General features: G+C 47.4%; 1 protein-coding gene across 1 annotated transcript in view; it reads right to left on the bottom strand.

Moving 5' to 3' along the window:
- Nucleotides 1–1,896: 1,896 nt before the first annotated feature.
- LOC144785787 (protein bicaudal D homolog 2-like) overlaps nt 1,897–20,710 on the bottom strand; it is a 140,251-nt gene continuing 121,437 nt past the window's right edge. The window contains exon 9 of the mRNA XM_078664597.1: nt 1,897–4,377. Coding sequence (XP_078520723.1) covers nt 4,377 — 1 coding nt within the window. The 3' untranslated portion in view covers nt 1,897–4,376. The remainder of the gene's footprint in view (nt 4,378–20,710) is intronic.

The raw sequence follows: 20,710 nt of genomic DNA on the forward strand, positions 1-20,710 counted from the left end.
AAAGATAGTCCTCCATCAGTCGTTGGTGGAAGATGCGGCAGTGCAGAAAGGAAGGGTAGGGCATAGCCCTACTAAACAAGTTGTGGGAACCACATGTGTGATGTTATCGGCTGACAACCTGGCAAGAATCGTAGGATCCTGCTTTCTACCAGGTGGTGTGCTCCATTCAGGGCACCCTAAAGTGGATTAGCAGGTGGGGCAGCAGGGAAGGAGGGCTAGTGGACTAGGCAGCTTGTTGACCTTCAGCATAGGGAAAGTGAGCACCACGGCTGAGAGACTATTGGGCGCCATGCTGGAGTTAGATAGGCTCATGGTATAGGGCATCTCTGCCAAAACCACAAAAGGAACAGGAGGGCAATTGCAGCTGATGAGGCGGGTCAGCACCCCACGGAAGATGCCGTGGCACTAATCTTCTTGAACCGCTCAAGAGCGGAGCCTGCCCTGCCCAAAACAGAAGAGTCCCATCGAATGTCATGTCCATGAGGGACAACTGCACAACTCTTGAAGAACCAGCGACCACAGCCAAGCGTGGAGGTAAATGGCGACATTGGTGCCAATGGCCCACCGAATTAAATCAGTGGTGACCAAGCAACAACAATTTGTGAACTGGGCTGCATCCTTACCATCCTGAATGGCCTGAGCAAGGACCACTCTGAGATCATGAGGGACTCCTGGGAGGACAAAGGCCAACGAACCCCAAAGGGCATGAGACTAGCGCCTCAGCAGGCAGCTGGCATTCCGGACCTGCGAGCTATGCTGGGAGATGAAAAGGCTCTCTTCCTGAACGTCGTTTTCCCCTGTTTCAACTATCTATTGTGGGGCGAGAAGTAAGAAAGGTGCTGGGATTCGTTTTGCTTGCAGATGCCTGATCCACCAACCTTGCAGGGGAGGGGTGCAGAGTAAAAAATGCAGGGGTGCCCGGGACAGGGTAATGTCATACAATTTGGTGGTTGACTAAGGGGCCAGAGAAAGGTTTGGCCCATGCCCTCAAAGTGTCCATAAGGGCCTTGTTAAGAGGAGCTCAGTAGATGTCTGATCGAGCTGAAGAACCTCCGTAAGTATATTGGTCTTGACCTCCAAGGCGTGTAGTACGAAGGCAAGGACTTTGGATGCCCTATGCAAAGCCATGGCGTTGGAAGCATTCTCCTTAGTGGCAGGGGGTGAAAGGAATCTGGACTCAGGGGAGGTATCATAGCCACTAGCCTCCTGCAGGTCATCATACTAATTTTTCTCATGATAGGGTTGATCAATCCCATCACTGCATCTTAATTGTTAACTGAATCATGTGCTGAACAGGGAATGCAGGGGGTGCTGTGGTCGTTGAGGTGGCAGATCAAACAGCAGAAATGGAGCCACAATGGTGGCCGGACATGACTTAGGTCAAGGTTGAAAAGGCGGAGACTCCTCGTCAGAGAGGACAAAAGGCTACTTGTCCAGAGGCGGCATCAGCGTTGATGAACCGGAAACGGGTGTTGACCATAGCGCCGAAGGTAGAGTTTATTTTTGTCTGTTGTTTGACTATTGAGTTCAGAGTTCTTCCTCCCCATGCAATCACTCTAAGAAGACCGGGACTGCTCGCCCTCAATAACTTCAGCGACAAGTGCAGAAAGGGTTCTATTTGGCCCGAGTTGCAAAGCCAGAGAAGGATGGTCCTTAAGTTATAAGTGGCCTCAACTACGGCGGCTGTGGACCACAAGCCCATCTTCGCTGTGACTCCTGCTGCTCCCGTCCCCCAAAAAACTTATCACACTACTGATTTTTACACCACACAGGGCATCAAGACCAGCAGCCTCAACACAGAGAATTAAACAAAAATGCAACCCCAATGTGTTTTTAATAGACAATTATAAAAAACAGACCCCCTTCTTGACAACTAGGAAAAGAATAACAACACAACAAGTTTAAAACTGTTTATTGCATGATAAACAGCAGTATTTAGACTCCAGTGAATAAACCGTACAATGCCACTTACAATAGGAGAAGCAGTGCTCACACATCAATACTGATTCTGTTTCAAAGAAGCTGTGTCTCTTTGTCCTTTAAATGCACAAATATAATCTTCTGTGATTGAAACTGCAAATAATACAAAATGGCAAGATACAACATGGCATGGTAACAGACATCACATGAAGCTGAGGAAATCTGTCACAATTTTCCTTGTCTCTTTTCACTCAAACACTGCTTGAGGACAACTCTTGGGGAAAAAGAAGTAAGGATGAATGTTCTGGTTCCCTTAAACCAGTGAGGACCTGAGGGTTCTTTATACTGGTGTTACTAAGGGTCAGGGTGGTTATCGAGTCACATACCCTGCTTTTGAGGAAGCAGTCTGTGCTGGAGAAGGGTTGAAACCTTGGGCTGGGGGACGATGGGGAGAAATGCTATGCCCGTGCTGTGGAGGGGTGAGGAAGAAGGAGAGAAAAATGCTAAGTTGGCAGGGGTCATGTGAAAGAAGTGCGATGCATGTTCCAAGGAGGGTTAGTTAAGTGGTGGGATTTGTGGAGGGTGGACGATGGGTAGGGTGCCTTTGGTGGCAGCAAGGCAGGAAATGCCCTGCCTGTATAAGGAGAGAAGGAGAAACACCCGTGGTTGTGATATAGAACTGACTGAGTGGGGGTGGGTGGGAGATGTGGTTAACGTGTATACGCTGCTTTGAGAGGAGGACACATGAGAGAGAAGGTGCGAGGATGAACATCAGTTCGTGTTGCAGAGGCGGTGGTTGATAAACAATGTGCTTGTGATGGGGAAGGAGTTGTGTTGGCCCTGCTGGGATTTCAATCTGTGATCTTCAAGTTTGGGTAGGATTAAACCGTTACCCAAGGGGATATCGCCTCCCATGTGTCTGTCCAGGGAATATTGGACATTAAAGCAATATCGCCCCATCATTCTCCCCCGCCCCCAAGTTACCAGGACTTCCAATGTATTAGTTCCATACAAAGTCAAAATTGTGCTCTACATCTGTTCTGTCCAACAAGGAAACTCAATCAGCTGTACCATTAAAATGGAGTGGGAATACAAAATGGTGTATATTAAAATCTAAGGTTGGTTAACAGTCTCAAGTCTGAAAAGTACATAATGCTTAAGATCCCACTAAGTGTCCGCAGTGTCAAGCCAGCTCACATCAAAGTAATCTTTCAATCCTTGAATCCCAAGGGTCATCACTAGGTTTTTTCCCCTTCAAAATCAGAGTGCTTTGATAACAGTGCATTTATAAGCCCTTTTAGCTGAAGGGGAAGAGATCAGTATTATTTTATGCCATACCCGCTTAGCCAGTGAGAAGAGGGAATCCTCTTGGACACAGCGAAGGTTCAAACAGTCTGGACTTGGATGTTTTTTTTTTTTTTAATGGCACGTCAAAAGTTTCTGACGTGAAGACTACTGAATCACTTAAATACTTATGCCCCATTTTTGGTAAAACAGATAAAAAGCACACTGAAATATAAACTCTCTGCGTAAGGCACTTTAGGGAAGGCATACTACTGCTAATGTCGGTCATGGAAAAGTACAGCCGCACTGTATTTGAATACACTGTTGAACACTGAGTAAGTAACAGTCATACAAAAGCAGCCTTGATTTGGAAATAGCTATGCGTCAGGCAGTTTTACCACATCGCGTGGAAAGGTGCATCATTGTCTACGTCTAAAAGACAGGTCAAATTAACCCCTTACCCCACCTCGAAGAGATTCTTACTGCAAAATTTCCTCATGGAAAGAGGGGGTCTGCCTTTTTTAAAATGATAAATCTTGTTTCAGTTTAACCAAATGAGGTACACTGGCATGTCCCTTTAAATCATGCCTCCTGAGACCCTGAAACATATCCCCCTTCAATATCAAATAAATAAAACATTTAAAAATCTCCATTAAAAAAAAATCTTAAAAAATATTAAGCTGCAGAACTAAGCCAGGAATACTATTTTCTCCCTCACAACCCGGGTTATGCTGACAGAAATGCTCCACTGTCATGGAGTAAAAAAAGCAGAATAGAAAATTGTTCCTTACAAATATTACACGTTTCTTCGCACTGATATTTTTTTGTAAAACACAACTGGGTCACAGTGATGGCTGTCCAGGAAATACACTAGATCAGTCTATCTGCATTGTCCTTTCTAACCCCAGCACCCCAAAACAAAAGTTATACCATTGATAATTTTAGATAAATGTTAATAAAAGTGTAACAGCATCCACGGGATGGTCCACCCAGAAGCAAGAGGCAGATGTCAGAGGGCTAGGGAGACAGTCCGCATGTAGCGAGTACAGCCTTTGCAAGAGGAAGCACAGATACCAGCCAGGTGACGCCGGAAGGAAACTCGAGGAAGGATATGACATCTTGGGAAAAGGAATCGGCAGCATCCTGCACCACACAGCTGGGTCCTGCCCATCTCTGGAAAGGAAACAAAAGCACCTCAGAGTTGAAGGGAGCGGTGTTTTGGCGCATCATCAAAGTAGCATTAAGTGTTGCATCCTTTGATCAGTCTGAGCAGCTAGATCAGGAAAGGAGAGGGTTGCTTGATAGAGTACTGGACAGCAGGCATTTATATCATTCCAAGAACACAAAAACTCTTTTAAATCTATTTTTAAATGCCCCGATATCCCATGTTCAAGATCTTTAAAAAACAGATATGTGATTATGTAGGAAACAGATCAACACTTGCTGCTCCTCGCTGAGAACAGACTCTTACCCTGTCCGCTCACACCATAACAGGGTTTCAATTAGAAACATCGCTTGATTTCTATTTCTCCACCAACAGTGTATATTTTAATTATCTGTTTTTTTTTTTAAACTTACAAAAAAAACTTCTTGTAGGATATTTTCACAAACATTTTTTTTTTACTTCTTTTAATTCACAATTGCATCATAATACATACATAGGAGATTTAGAATCAATTGGTAGTCATACAGTAGTATTTGTTACAGACATCTAATATCTAAGCATTAAACGTGTATTGCATTACTCGCGCTTTTACGCCCAAATTGTTATATCAATGGTTAAGCCTGTTCTAGAATGAGAGAGGGGAAGGGTGGGGGAGGTCGTGTGGACCATGCTCAGAGGGTCATTTAGCTACTGTCCATTTTCCAGTACTTTCGGATACTCACAAAATCCGAGACCTCTGTATGCCCGCCACCCCAGCCCCCCAGATCTTCTCCTACTTCCCAGAACACTCCCTGCTCTGGTACACCACTCCTTCTGCTGCCTGACATTAGTCCATATCAGATTCCCACTCCTCCCTAGTCGGGAGATCTGCCCAGCCCCAGGCTCTTGCTATATTCCTCTTTGCCACCATCGCGCTAAAGTCAGCCAATTGTTTTTAAATTTTTTTATATTTTTATTCGCATTTCAAAATAATACCTCAGAACTTTCATTAAGTGTACATAAAATGTTTTGCACAGTATCTTTCCATCAAAGACAGTTACAATCATTTTACAGTCACAGTTATATCTTATTTCAACAGTCGAGGTAGGATTTCTCACAGCCTACATTGTTCCTAGGGGGTCAATCTGAATCTGAGCTAGTATCGTCATTGTCTGAGGGAGGTTCGCAGGTGTTTCCTCTATATGCATTCCATGCTCCTCAAATTTTATTCCATTTTAGCCAAATATTTTTTGGCCATGGGTCCTCCCCACTGATATTCAGGAGGAGCTTCTTGGAATCAAGTGGGACCTGTTGCGTTATTACCAGTGTCATTATCCCCGCCACGTGTGCCCAGTATTCTTGAAATTTAGGACAGTACCAGAGAATATGAAAGAAAGTGCCTTCTTGGTTAGACCCATGCACACTGTGATATCTCTGCCCTCCCCATCCTGCACAGAACCGCCCTGGAAAAATAAGATCTGTGCAGAATGCGCAGCTGTAGAAGATGGAAGCAAGATCTAATGGCGACTTCTCTTGGACTCATGATCCTCTAACCCTCCTAGGTCATTTCCCCATGTCACTCTTAGTTTCTCAAGGGGGTCCTGGGAGTTATTTAGTAATTTCTTGTAGATCATGGGAAATACGCTTTTCGTTCATGGGATCCAGCAGTAGGCGATCTTTTAATGGGGTCGCTTCAGGTATTTGTTTCCCTTCTATTATATGCTCTCTGAGGGCATGCCCAATTGAAGGTACTTCAAATATTCTGTTTCAGCCATGCCAAATTCTTGACGAAAGTCTACAAAAGACATTTAGGACTGCCCTTTCCATACATCCCCCATATGCTCTATGCCAATCATTTCCCAACTTGTGAATCCCTTCAAGCTGACCACCTCACTCAGCGCATCGCTATGTCATAGCAGAGTTTGGGATGTTATCTTATCGGTCCAGCCCAGGAAATGTGTCACCTCCCTCCAGCCCTGTGTCACTGTGAGAGTGTAAGTCGGCAGATTACGCATGGTTTCTTTTTTAAATAGGATCTCTTCATATCTGCCCCGTCTCATCGTCCATCTGTCCATGCGGTAGGCTGGCTCCGCTTAGTCAGCGAAAGCCCAATCATTAACCACCTGCAATTGTGAGGCACAGTAGTATAGCCTGATATCCGGGACCCCCAGTCCTCCTGAAAGACTAGGTGTTTAAGTGCTATTCTCAAGTCAAACCGTGCCACAATAATGAGGAAACCTCCCTATGTATTCTCCGGAATGTGTCTAGTGGGATCCTAAACTGGGTTTTCTGGAACACGTATAGGAGTCTAGGGAGTGTCACCATTTTGAAAATAGTATCCCTGCCCATGAACAAGATAGGCAGGGAGCTCCAAAGGGCTACATCCCCTCTCAACCTAGCTAGTTGCGGGGTCACGTTCAATCTTAAGAAGTCTTGTGGGTCCCTGGTTACATGTATTCCCAAGTATTTGAAGCTGTTCAACTCACTTTAGCTGCACACTCTGACTTCATCACAGGATAACCTCCTCGCACTATGAAGCTTGTCATAGTGCGTGCTTCAACCCCCTCTCTGAGACACAGGACCTCAGGAATATTTTGTTTATGTCCAAGAGGTATACTGAATACCTTAAGTAAAGTGGATGTGGGGAGGGACTGTCCAACAAAAAATGTGTGAAAGTGAGTTAAAACTAGTTCAGGGGTACGCAATTAGGTTTATTCTGGCATCCCCAGATCAGGATAAAAATCAGACTGACCGGAAGGAATTAGACCGGTCATAGGGGGCAGCGTAGGTCGACATGTTTCAGCCTTAGTACCCTCATAGGAGGTGTGGCGGCCTTCTTCAGGACCTCATGTGTGTTACTACAAATTGTGTGTAACAGATGTGAAAACAAGATAACACATTAGTGAATACAGAACCAGTGGTTAGAGTGAGGTATCACTCAGGAATAAACTGGTCAGAATTCCCTGAAAGAGACAACATGCTTCAGTGTTAAACATACATCATGTGTTGGCATTCATTCAGAAAAATTCTGGTGCCCAGCACATTTCGGGGACCTATACTTGTTAGCATTGCTTTCCCGGGGGCCAATACCTCAAACAAGACTGGGCATGATGATTAAGAAGTATAGGCTTACCTGCAGAAGTCAGGCAACCTACCCCAACTTTACCATGGCGCAAAACTCAAGGTGACATTGAGTCCTATAAATTCAGAAGACTCATTTGCAAACTACAGGTCATGTAATTAGTATCAATTGTAAAATGATTAAAAGCATAGAGAGATGCTCTGAAATGGTCATGGAGCCTGGATTTGTGCATGTTGCCAGAATGAACAAGTCTTAGTTGGATTGGTTCCGATGGTAGGGTGCCAAGCCTTATCAGGACACATAAATGCCTCATGTACTAGATATAGTTATATTATTATAGTAAGTGACGTACACAATTGGACAGCATCATCATCATGAGAGCGATTGTATTCCTGGGCTCTCAGTCAGCAAAGGGCCTAGGTCTATTGCCATTCAAAATTTGTTTTTAAAAAAAAACGGAAGAACGCAGTGTATCTGGTGTCTCTGGTATCCTCATCGCATGTTATCTTCAGGGTGTTATATTAAGGCATACAGTCTTAGGAGTTGGGTATCCCAAGACTGACAGTGTTCCATGAGTTGGATATATGCCCTCCTTTTATCTAGTCAGCGGGAAACACTGACCCCCAGACTGTTTATTACAGCACGATAGGGTGGATCCAAGTTGCACGTTCTAAATGAAGACCACCCCACCAGGAGTAAAAAGTACTGAAACAGCCCCAGAATGCCACATACCTGCTTGACCTGATGTATGAACAAATGTTGGTCAGTGCATAGCAAATCATAATGCACAGGACCATCCACATTGAAAGGGTCCTCTTCTGCACAGCCTTCCCTTTTTTTTGCCTCAAAGAACCCCACAAAAAGCTAATCCTACACAGTGTTTCTTCGTACAGTCAATATGCCCTTTTTGGGGGTTCCAGTTGATGGAGCCTCTCCACCTTTGGATGGGCGAGAGGGAGCAATGAACACTGGCAGAATGATGGATTGCTCAACGTGAAAGGGACTGGAGATTTTCAGCAAGAATGCCACACCCGAGTCCTCTGCACCAACTAGTACATGGAAAATGTGGTGTATGGCAGTTGCACTGAAAGTGCCTGGAGTTCACTCATGCGTAATTGCAACGACAAAGACAGTAACACAACAAGCAACTATGTATAGGACTGAAGGGCCTGCACATAAGAAAAGTTGAGAATAAATTAAGGTTCCACTGTGGCATCGCAACAGTTTGGAAGGAAATATGTGTCAAACCTTTTATAAGCCTCATCCTAACAGATGATTGTTGGACCAGAAAACGTAGAAAGGGCTGACAAATAACCTTTGATTAGTGCCCATTTTAAGTCCTTGGTGGGTCAAAGACAAAACGAACAAAAGAACATCTGACAGCTTAGATTTTGTGAAGCGTCAGTATTGCAAATACCACCCTAGACTACAAATCCATCCCAGCGACTAGCAAAAATGGACTTTATGGAAGGGCATCTAAGGGCGAGGATGACAATAACCACCTTAGATGGCAGCCAAACACCGTCAATAGCCAATGCTCAGTCTCCACACTTGGAGATGCAGATCACGCAGGCTCAAGTGCAGGACCCTGCCCTGCTGCTGTGACGAAAATCGTCCTAAAATGAAAGTCTAATCAGACGACCAATGCTTATGCCCAGCAGTTCCAAGTACCATACTTGCCTGGCCCAATTCTGAGCAACTAGGATGACTTGGGCCCTGACGTTCTTGATCTTTAATAGAAGTCAGGACAGGAGAAGCAGGGGCAGGAAGGCTTACGGTAATTCTGTGCGCCATTCCAGCTGGAATGAATAACCCAGTGAGCGTTCACGCGGAAAGTCTAATGCACAAACCTTTGACACTGCACATTCTCCACAGTGGCGCAAATATCTAGCCAGGGTTCTCCCCACTGTCACAAGATGCCCTGCGCCACCTCTGGATGTAGACACCATTCGTGGTCTGCCAGGAGTCACATGCTTAGTTTGTCCTCGATGGTAATCAAGGATAACGCCAAGTCGTTTGTGACCAGGGGAGGATTAGGTTACTTACCCTGCAAGCATCTGTTCTTGGCAAGTAGTGCTGTAGATTCACATGCTTCGCATTAGTCCGCAATCCAATGTTGGGCTCGGATGATTACAAATTGTTGTGGTTCCAAGAATTTTCTTCGAAGTCACAAGGCTGTGGGACTCCTCCTCTTGGTAATACTGTGCATGGTCATCAACCTCATTTTCAGATTATTTTGCCGTAGGTTGGGGAGAACGTAAGGATGATATATATCAGCAATGTGATGTCCATGCAGTAGTAAGGAGAAAGTATACAAAGTATTTGAACTACCACCTACACAGGGTTTTTGGGGAGGAGGGTTTGGGGCAAGTGAATCTACAGCACTAGATGCCAAGAACAGATGCTTACAGGGTAAGTAACATAATCCGTTTGAGGCATGTGTGCTGTAGATGCAAATGCTTTGATGCTTTGCATAGAGTGCAAAACAGTCCCTCTCACTAGGCAGTGGTTAACCTGTGGGGTTCCAGTGCAGGAGGAAGCCTGGGAGGAATGATTCTTTTTAAGGCCTTCAATAAAGGCTTTAATAGTGAGGATTTTAAATAATGACAAGTGATATCTATTTTGCAAACAGGATGCAATAGTTGCAAGGTGAAACCCCGTGGCCTGTAAATGCAATAATTAAGTAATTATTGTCTGAACTTTTCCATTAAGAGGGTTGATTTTGTTTTCTGATAGAATATAACAAATCTCTTCCATTTAGCCCTATAACATTGCCTTGTGGTAGGTTTGCCAGATTCCGAAGAAACCACAGCACCAAGACAGCCCTCACCGCTTCCACAGACGACATCAGGATCCAACTAGACAACGGCGAAACATCACATTGACCGGTCTGCCGCCTTCGACACGGTCTGCCACCGCACACTAAAGACACGCCTCCAAAAAGCCGGAATCCAAGAGAAGGCCCTCGACTGGACCACGTCCTTCCTCCACGGCAGAACCCAGAGCGTCCGCCTCCCCCCTTCCACTCCGAAGCCACCATCATCTGCGGCGTACCCCAGGGCTCATCCCTCAGCCCAACGCTGTTCAATATCTACATGGCCCCCCTCGCCCACCAGCACGATCTCAACAAAATATCCTACACTGACGACACCCAGCTGATCCTCTCCCTCACCAAGGACCGACACACCGCCAAAACCAACCTCCACGAGGGAATGAAGGCCATCGCCGAATGGATGAGGAACAGCCGACTGAAACTGAACTCGGACAAGACGGAGGTCCTCATCCTCTGAACCACCCCCTCCGCCTGGGACGACTCCTGGTGGCCAACCACGCTGGGAACGGCACCAACACCCACCGACCACGCACGCACGCAACCTGGGAATCATCCTCGACTCCTCCCTCTCCATGTCGAAGCAGGTCAACGCCGTCTCCTCCTCCTGCTTCAACACCCTCCGCAAGATCTACAAGTGGATCCCCAACGAAACAAGAAGAACGGTGACCCAGGCCCTCGTCAGCAGCAGGTTAGACTACGGCAACGCACTCTACGCAGGCATCCCGGCCAAACACCTGCGACGACTACAACGCATTCAAAACTCCTCCGCCAGACTGATCCACAACGTCCCTCACCACAGCCACATCACCCCCCTCCTGAGAGACCTACACTGACTCCCCGTCGAAAAGAGCGACCCTTCAAACTACTCACCCACGCACACAAAGCACTCCACAACACCGGACCAGCCTACCTCAACAACCGACTCAGCTTCTACACCCCCGCCTGCCAGCTCCGCTCTGCCAGCCTCGCACTCGCCACTGTCCCCCGCATCCAACGAACGACCTCCGGCGGCAGATCCTTCTCCTTCACCACCAAGACCTGGAACACCCTCCCTACCCACCTACGGCATATCCAGGACCTGCTCACCTTCAGAAGACTCCTCAAGACCTGGCTCTTCGAGCAGTAGCAGCGCCCCCTCCCCACAGCGCCTCGAGACCCTCACCTGTAAGTAGCGCGCTTTATAAGTGTAATGATTGATTGACGGTTTCAAAACGTCCATACATTCTTGTGGTTAGTTTAAGTAACCAAATTCTAAGACTTCAGTAATCAAATTGCAAGATTAATTTCCTTGGGATTGGGTTGTCTTATTGTTCCTGGTTTATGTGTGAAAAAGTCCGGGTTGAGGTGAAGCTTTTCGTGTGGAACTAGGGATGACTCGCAGTGTTGAAAACCATGGTTGGCCATCCCATATTCATCCATACAGCATTGCCCCTGGATTGTTGTTGTGGATGCCTGCTTGCGATGCTTGGGCATTTTAATATTTTGTTTTGATTAGATCCATTTGTGGGAACTCCCATTTTTGAAAGTATGGTAGAAAGACTATGTGCTGGGGTTCCCATTCGTGAACTTGTTGCTGCCTTCTGCTTAGAAAGTCTGCAATTTGGGTGCTTATCCCCAGGACATGTTCTGCTAGAAGGTGAATGTTGTGATGTATTGCTAATCTCCATATTTTCTGTGCTAAAAGACAATTGGATAGAGCTTTCGTCCGCCCTTGTTTTTGTATGGCATAAATAGTTGTCATATTGTCTGTTCGAATTAGAACAACTTTGTGTTACAGGTGAGGTAGGAAGTCGTTCACTGCTAGGTGAACAGCTTGCACGTCTGGATGATTGATATGGAGATTCTTGTGTTTAGATCCTATACCTCCTGAATTGTGAAGTTTCGGGGATGTGCCCCCAGCCAATTAGGGAAACATCTGCTGTGAGAATTATTTGTGGATCTGATCTTGAAACTTCCGCCCTTTGGGTAGAGTTTGAGGATTCGACCATTGCAGAGAGTGATGTGTGCAGCTGTCTACCAATACTAGGTTGTGAAGTTGACCCCTTGACTGTGTCTATTGATGAGATACACTGTTGGGGAGGTCTCATGTGAAGTCTGGCATGTGGAACTATTGAAATACAAGATGCCATCATATCTAGAAGTCGCAGAAATATTTTGGCTGGAATTTGACTCCTCGTTTGCAACTATTGAATTAATTATACTATACTGTGCATTCAGTCTGCATTTGGGTATGCCAATGCTGAGTGTGTTTTGAGCATGGGTCCTAGGAATGATTGTATAGTAACTGGTTGTAGCTGTGAGTCTGCAGGTTTAAAAACTTTTTTTTCCCTTAGTTTTGTTTAGCGCAAACTAGACCCGAGGATATCAGGTATTAGAGTGCTTTACATGAGCATCAGTTGTGTTAGAGACAGACACATTCATTTCGTCAGGCACAGGGAGATTAAGTGATTTGTCCAGAATTACAGGATGTTGAGCGTCATTGCAGAGACTCGAACAGAGTTCCCCAGCTTCGAGGTCGACCGCTCTAGCCGTAAGGCTACATCCTCTACCAAATGATGTTGAACCCTAGTTGATGTAGTCAGGTTAGGGTTTGTTGAATATTTTGTTTGCAAAGGCTGAGGCTGTTTGCTTTTATTAGCCAGTCGTCGCAGTATGGAAAGACATGTATGTTTTGTCTGAGCAGATGTGCTACGACCACTGCTAGACATTTTGTGAATACTCTTGGTGGGGTGGTAATTACAAAAGGGAAGAACCTTGAATTGATAATGGTGTCCGTGGAATTGAAACCGGAGATATTTTCTGTGTGCAGGATGAATAGATATATGGAAATAGGTGTCCTCCAAGTCTAAGGCAGCCATGAAATTTACTTTCTGTAGCAAAAGAATGATATCCTGAAGAGTGACCATATGGAAGAATTCTGATATGATGTAATGATTTGGGGGTCTCAGATCAATAATGGGTCTTAGCGACCCATCTTTTTTTGTGAATACGGAAGTATAGCGAGTATGCTCCTGTTACCTGAAACGGTTTTGAACAGGTTCTATTGCTCCTTTTTGTAGTAGAGCTGTTATTTCTTGTTGTAGGGTATTTAGTTGTTGAATGAACAGTTTGTGTTTGTGAGGTGTGACATTGGGAGGAGTTGTAATGAGCTCCAGACAGTAAGGAGTAGTTTCTGTCCTGTAACTCCAGTTCTGTAGTAGGGGTATCACTGTTATAGTCATAATCTGTGAATAGTCCCGCCCATGTGCGTGGACCCCGGAGCAATCAAAATAGTCTTCCAAGTTGTCCTCTTCTGCAGTCCTGCATAGACACTTAAGAGAAAATCAAAGACAAATAATGCAGCCTGACATTAACAAGGCTACATTGGCCAGCACCTCATCCCGAAGTGAAAAAGGATAGCCAAATTATATTGAAATTTACACATTTTACAGAGTTTCACACAGAGAAACTCCCCTTCACAAAAATCCTTTGTCATGATTGAGAGGAAGGGTTGGACAGGCAAGCCTCATAGGCTGCCATTATGTGTCAGGAAAAGGGATACCGTGCCTTTAAGGAACCTTCCAGAGACCCTCGGTATACCATGATGCACAGCCAAAGGCAAGTTACTTTCAGTTATTTTTGAAGTTGCATAAAGCCAGGCCTGTAGCATTCAGGAAATCATTGTTTCATCCACCGGGGAGGAGGGTGGGTCGCTTAGGACTATAACAGAGATACCCCTACTACAGAACTGGAGTTACAGGTAAGAAACTACTCCTTCTGTAGTAGGGGATCTCTGTGTATAGTCCTAATCTGTGAATAGAATGGCAAGGCCATCCCAAACAATCCAAACCCAGCGGTGGTGAAAACATATAGAATCACTACTGAGCAAATAAATTCCTCAGCGAAGCCTGTCCAACTTGAGCATCTGTCCTGCATCAGAGTCCAGGCAGTAATGCTTAGCAAAGGTATGGACAGACCAAGTAGCGGCCCTGCAGATGTCTGCAATGGGAACATTACGCAGTAGCCGCTTTGCCTCTGGTCGAGTGAGCCTTAGGCTTACCCCCTAGAGTCTTGTTAGCTTTCTGGTAATAGTTGTATACAGGACACAATCCATCTAGATATGGACTGTTTGGAGGTGGCAAGACCAGTCCTGACCGATCCATAATTAACAAACAACTGATCCGATCTACGAATCTCCTTGGTCTTATCTAAGTAGAATTTCAACACCCGTCTCACATCAAGTGAGTGAAGGGACCTCTCCGCAGGAGAGGAAGGATGTTGAAAGAACGTTGGCAAAGTGATAGTCTGATTAACATGGTAATCAGAAATCACCTGAGGGAGAAACTTCGGATGAGTCTTCATGACAACCTTGGATGCATGAAATACAGTATAGGGTTCTTGGCAACACAGAGCCTGGATCTCACTCACCCTGCAAGCCGATGTCATAGCCACAAGGAAAGCTGCCTTCCAGGATAAATGCTGTAAAGAAGCCTTATGAATAGGCTCAAAAGGCTCCTCAGCACCACATTCAGCTCCCACGGAGGCGAAGGACGCCTAATGGGAGGAAACACCTTCTTCAAACCTTCCAGAAAATCTTTGATGACAGGTATTTGGAAAAAGGTAGTTTGTGAAGGGCATTTCCTATATGCAGTTAAAGCTGCGAGGTGAACCTTAATATAATGAAAATGAAGGCCAGATTGAGCCAAATGCAGCAAGTATGGAAGGATGACATCTTCATTGCAGGATGTAGGATAAGTATCCTTAGAAGAACACCAAATGCCAAATCTCTTCCATTTGTATGCGTAGGAAGTCTTTGTAGAAGGTCTCTTTGCCTCTTTTAGTATCTTCATGCAGTTCTGTGGAAGATTTAAAGTTCATACTGCACTAGCTCAGGAGCCATGCTGCCAAACTCAACGACGAGAGGTTGGGATGCACCATCTGCCCGCCGAACTTCGTGGAAGCTGAAGACGGGGCAGGAGAGACCGGTGTAGGAGGACGGTGAACCACCACTGCCGAGGCCATTCCGGAGCAATGAGGATCATCCAGCCCCTGGACTGGGACAGCTTGATCAGCACTGCTGGGATCAGGGGAAATCGGCGGAAAAGCATATAGAAAACTGTTCAACCTGTTGATCCACAGTGCATTCCCCAGCGTCCCCAGTTGGTAAAACCTGGAGGCGAAGTCTCAGCATTTGCTGTTGTCGGCGGTGGCAAACAGATCGATTTCTGGAGTACCCCATATTGCGAAGATGTTTCTTAACACCTCCTCGTTTAAGTCCCACTCGTGATTTTCTTGAACGAGTCTGCTGAGCGCGTTTGCCTGAGCATTCTGCACACCTGGCAGATGGGTAGCCATTATTGTCAGTCCCCTGGCCAATAGCCAGTGCCAGTTCGCTTGTGCTTCCTGAGACAGTGTGCGCGATCTCAAGCCCCCCTGCTTGTTGAGGTAATACATGGTTGTTGTGTTGTCCGTCTGCACTAGCAGGGACCTGGCTCGGAAGCACGGGTGAAAGGCTTTCGGCGCCCGATGAACAGCTCTAAGTTCCAGAAAATTGATGCGTTACGTGGCTTCCGTCTGAGACCACGTGCCTTGGATCTGAAGGGGATTCGAATGCGCTCCCCAGCCGCGGAGAGAGGCATCTGTCACAATGGTCTGGGTCGGTATCTCCTTGTGGAACGGAACCCCCTTGAGGAGATTCCCTGTTGAACACTACCACTTCAGGGATTGTAGAGAGTGTTGAGACAGACGGATCCTGTCCTCCCAGCTCCCTCGTTTCTGGTCCAATTGATCCTTCAGATATTCCTGCAGCGGCATCATGTGGAGGTGTGCATGTGGGGTGAGAAAGATACAAGAAGCCATCGACCCCAGGAGAGAGGACACCGTCCTCACGGTCATTGATGGAACGGACATGAGAGTATGAGCTTTCCAAAGGATCGATAAGCGTCGCTCCTCCCAAGGACACACGCTTGCCTTGAGAGTATCGAAGGAGGCTCCCAAATACTGCAGACACTGAACAGGAGTCGGAACAGACTTGGACATGTTGATGAGCAGAAAAAAGTTGGTTCAACAGAACAGCCTTCCTGTTGAAATGTAGCTGCGCTTCCTGGAACGTGGATTCTTTGATCAGCCAGTCGTCCAGGCACGGGTAAACAAACACCTTGTTATTTCTCAGGTGCGCTGCAACCACTGCCATGCAGACTTCAGGCCGAACGGCAGTACTGTATACTGATAGTGGTTGGTGCAGACTAGGAAGCGCAGGAACTTCTGATGCTTCTGTGCAATGGGAACGTGGAAGTACGCGTTCTGCAGATCTATAGCGCAAAGCCAGTCTCCTCGATGCAGTTGAGGATAAATCTGGTGCAAGGACAGCATGCAAAATTTTCCCCTGGGAATCCATTTGTTTGCTTGTCGCAAATCCAGAATGGGACTAAACTCGTTTTTGTCCTTTTAGCGCACGAGAAAGAACCTTAGTATAGACCCTTTTCCCTTTGAGATGGAGGGACAGATTCTATCGCCCTTTTTCATAACACGGTATTGGCCTCCGCCTGGAGTTCGTGCAACAGGTATTGTGAGCGAACTGGTGGAATAGCTGGAGGAGGGCCGATGAAACGAAGACTGTATCCATTGCAAACAATATTCAGCACCCACTTGTCCGGAGTTATTTTTCTCCACTCTGCCAGGTAATTCTGAATGCTTACCCCCACCGGAGTGGGTAACAGAAGAAGGGGTAGTAATCCCTCAGGGCTTAGACCCAGCCAGGCCCTTATTCCGCGATGTGGACTGTTCGTTGCCTCTGCCCCTTTGACGTCTCTGAAAAGGCTGCCGCTGAAACTGCTGTTGCTGTTGTCCAGCCTGACGACCCTGCCCGCGTTAAAACCGCTGGGAGGAATAGCGTCATTGGTAGGGGCGGAAAGTGTTACGCTGTTCTTTGGGCTTCTCTAAGCCAACAGCCTTGAGTGTCTCAACTTCGCCTTCATGCAAGCCATTTCCTCGTCTGCATGGTGTGAGAAAGTGCCATCTTTCTTGCCTTGGTATGACCCCATTTTTTTTTTAACTGCTGATGTACTTTGACTGAGTGTGCCCTGGGTCCCTGCCAATCAGGTACCCAGGGCCTGTGTTCCTTCCCTACAAAGAAAAGCTATGCTGAAACAGAATACCCAATTGGCATCTCTGGCCCCTGTCAGCTCCTAGTAAATGGTACCCTAGGTACCCAGGGCATGGTGACCAGAGAAGACCCCTGAGGGCTGCAGCACTTATTGTGCCACCCTAAGGGGCCATGTACCCTGGCTCCCACACACTGCATTTGCAGGCTGAGTGCCTAAGTACAGAACTAAAGCAAGAGTCGACATGGCACACATCCCTGTGTGCTATGCCCACAGAACCCACTGCCCTGGCATACTTCAGTCACCCCTCTAGCTGGGTGCCCTATGCCATAGGTGAGGGCCCAGGTGCGTGAGCCCTGTGCCCCTACAGTACCCAGGGCCATTCCTGGGCACTGTAAGTGCAGTGATGCCATTTAAGAGTATATGGTGCTGGGAGGTTGTCATTCACAAACTCCACAGCACCAGAATGGCTTCACTGAAGACTGACAAGTTTGGTACCAAACTTCTCAGCCCATTAAACACGCACTGATGCCAGTGTGGGATTTAATGTAACATGCACGAGCGGGCATCTTAGAGTTGCCCTCCAAAAACCCAACCCTACAATCTACGTCTGGGCTGAGTGGCTGCAGAAGCTGCCACCCAGCAGACATGTTGCTGGACCCCTGGGTGGAGAGCCCCCCGCTCTCCTGGGTCTGCAACAAAGCACATCCTGGCGATGTGCTATGTCTCCTCCCCCAGGATGGACAGGGGGAAGCTTCAAAGGCATACCGCCTCTGAGAGCTTCCCCAGACCATTTGCTGTACCCAGCAACCAGCCCCCCACCAATCCTACCCCCATTCTGGCGGGAAGACCGGCGGGAAAAACCACGTCAGGAAGGGGGGGGTGCCAACCTGTGCCAACTCCACCCCTCAGGTGGAGGCGAGGTGAAGCATGACCCCGGGCTCCGGCCATCTTGTAGATGGGGAGTCCTACCCAATCCCAGCTAGGCTCCTGCCCCCCTCCCACAGGAGAGGAGCAGGCTAGGGGTGTACTCACCCCAGGATAGGGACCCATTGGTGCCTGCCCTTGCCCTACCTGTAACGCCCCTAAATTTAGTATTTAGGGGCTCCCTGAACCTTCCTTCCTCAGATCAAGATATCAAAAAAGAAGAAAGAAGATCAAGAAGACGACGACCCGCCGCGCAGCTGCTAACAACAGGACAACAACAACTGACTTGGCCCCAGCCCTACCGGCCTGTTGATCCTGGAACCTGCTCCTGCCTAAACACGGCGGCCTCCGCGGACAGCAACCTTGGGACACCCAGAGGACCTGCCTGCCTTGACCCTCTCGACGACTGGGACTCCCATCAGCAGAGACTCTGCTGCAACAACCCACCTGGTGCCCACCCAGGAAGCTCCGGACCAGCCCACTCTGCACCAGCCGAGCCCGGGACGGGCCAACCCGAACCAAGACCACGAGGACGTCCCCCCGGCGACTGGGACACTAAGTCCAGTGCCCAAAGACCCTCCTTGACGAACCAGCCGACGCCTGCAGACTCAGAACCAGGGGCCACCCCAACCGCGACCAGCCGAGGGTAAGCTTTTCCGACACCCAAAGACACCCCTGCACCCGGCACCCTACAGCCCCCTGTGCCTCCCTTTGGGGTACCTACCTGTGCTCAGACATCCCAACTTACCTCTCGAAGTGCTGGTCGCCCCTGGAGAGTAACCGTCCCCGAGCCTGCAGCCTTTGTTCCTTTTTCAAGATCCTCATTGGATAAGAAATGCGTTACTTACCTGTAACAGCAGTTATCCAGTATTGGTGTCTTTCATAGATTCACATGCCTGAATCATTCCCCGTCGTCGAGACGGGAGCCTCCGGTATATAGAAAAGTAATGTCCTATAGACATACATAAAGAAGAATAGGCCTAAGGGCCTCACCTTAGTAGCCTATCCTTGTCCTTATGCAAAAAAGGACCAAACTCTTAGAGCCAGCCAATCAGCTATCACCTCCCTCTAGAACCTTCCCGGCAGGAGCCTCAGTCTCTCAGATTTTCGTACGCACCAAGCTAGGTAGGCGTAATGCAGTTAGAGAGAACGTGAGTCCTTCCAGGGGAGGCGGGAGGGTTGCATGTGAATCTATGAAAGACACCAATACTGGATAACTGCCGTTACAGGTAAGTAACGCATTTCTTATCCAGTATTAGGGGCGTCTTTCATAGATTCACATGCCTGATTCAGAGTAGTTAGCAATATATTATGCACATTTCTGGTGCAATGATGCCACATAATCAGTTAGATAATACACTTAGTATCATGCGACTGTGAACATTAGCATACATCAACATAACCAAATAGAAAGATGTGCATACCAGGATGGCGGGATGTAGGAAGGCTCACCTCACTGGAATAGATGTCGAAGCACCGCCTGACCCACTGCTGCATCCTGCAGAAGCTCAACATCCAGGCAGTAGTGTCTGGCGAATGTATGCGGTGACTTCCACGTCGCTGCTCTGCATATGTCCAGAATCGGCACTCCAGCGAACAGCGCTGCTGATGTGGACATTGCTCTTGTGGAATGTGCTTGAACAGTAGCATTCAACGGCCGGCCGGCCTTCTCATGGCAGAATGCTATCGCTGAAGAGATCCACCTTGAGATACTCTGTTTCGTTAGAGGTAGACCCAGCCTTGGTCTACTGTAGGCCACAAAAAGCTGTGACGACTTCCTGAAGTCTTTTGTCTTGTCCAAGTAAAACTTTATACACCTTTTGAGGTCCAAGGAGTGTAACGTCCTTTCCGCTGCAGTGGAAGGGTTTGCAAAGAAGGAACGTAGAACCACCGGCTCATTAACCCCTTCGACGCTGATGACGAGCTGGGCTCGTCATGAGGTAGCCTCCTGCTACGCTGATGACGAGCCCAGCTCGTCACGTAACATGCGCTTTTGAATATCTCAGCGTGCGAGCGGAATTCCGCCCGCACGCATGCGGTTAAGGTGAAAGTCTGAAGGCACTTTCGGTATGAACTTGGGATTCATCCTCAGCACCACTCTGTCGTGTTTAAATTGAATGAATGGTTCCTGAATGGATAGAGCTTGTAACTCGCTGACTCTCCTGGCAGATGTTAGAGCGAGCAGAAGAGCCACCTTCCATGAGATGTACTTGATGGGTGCTCGATGAATGGGCTCAAAAGGGTGCCTCATAAGTTGGGTGAGGACCAAATTTAGATGCCATGTAGATGGGATCCTTCTAGGTCTTGGGTAGGATCTATATAGGCCTTTGAGGAACTGTTTAACAAGCCTACTGGACCAAAGCGAAGGGGCCTTCGAGGACCTAGTGAATCGTGAAATTGAAGCCAAATGAACCTTTATAGATGAATGCGCCAACCCT

This window comes from Lissotriton helveticus, chromosome 10, assembly GCF_964261635.1.
Source record: "Lissotriton helveticus chromosome 10, aLisHel1.1, whole genome shotgun sequence".
NCBI classification, from domain to species: Eukaryota; Metazoa; Chordata; class Amphibia; order Caudata; family Salamandridae; genus Lissotriton; species Lissotriton helveticus.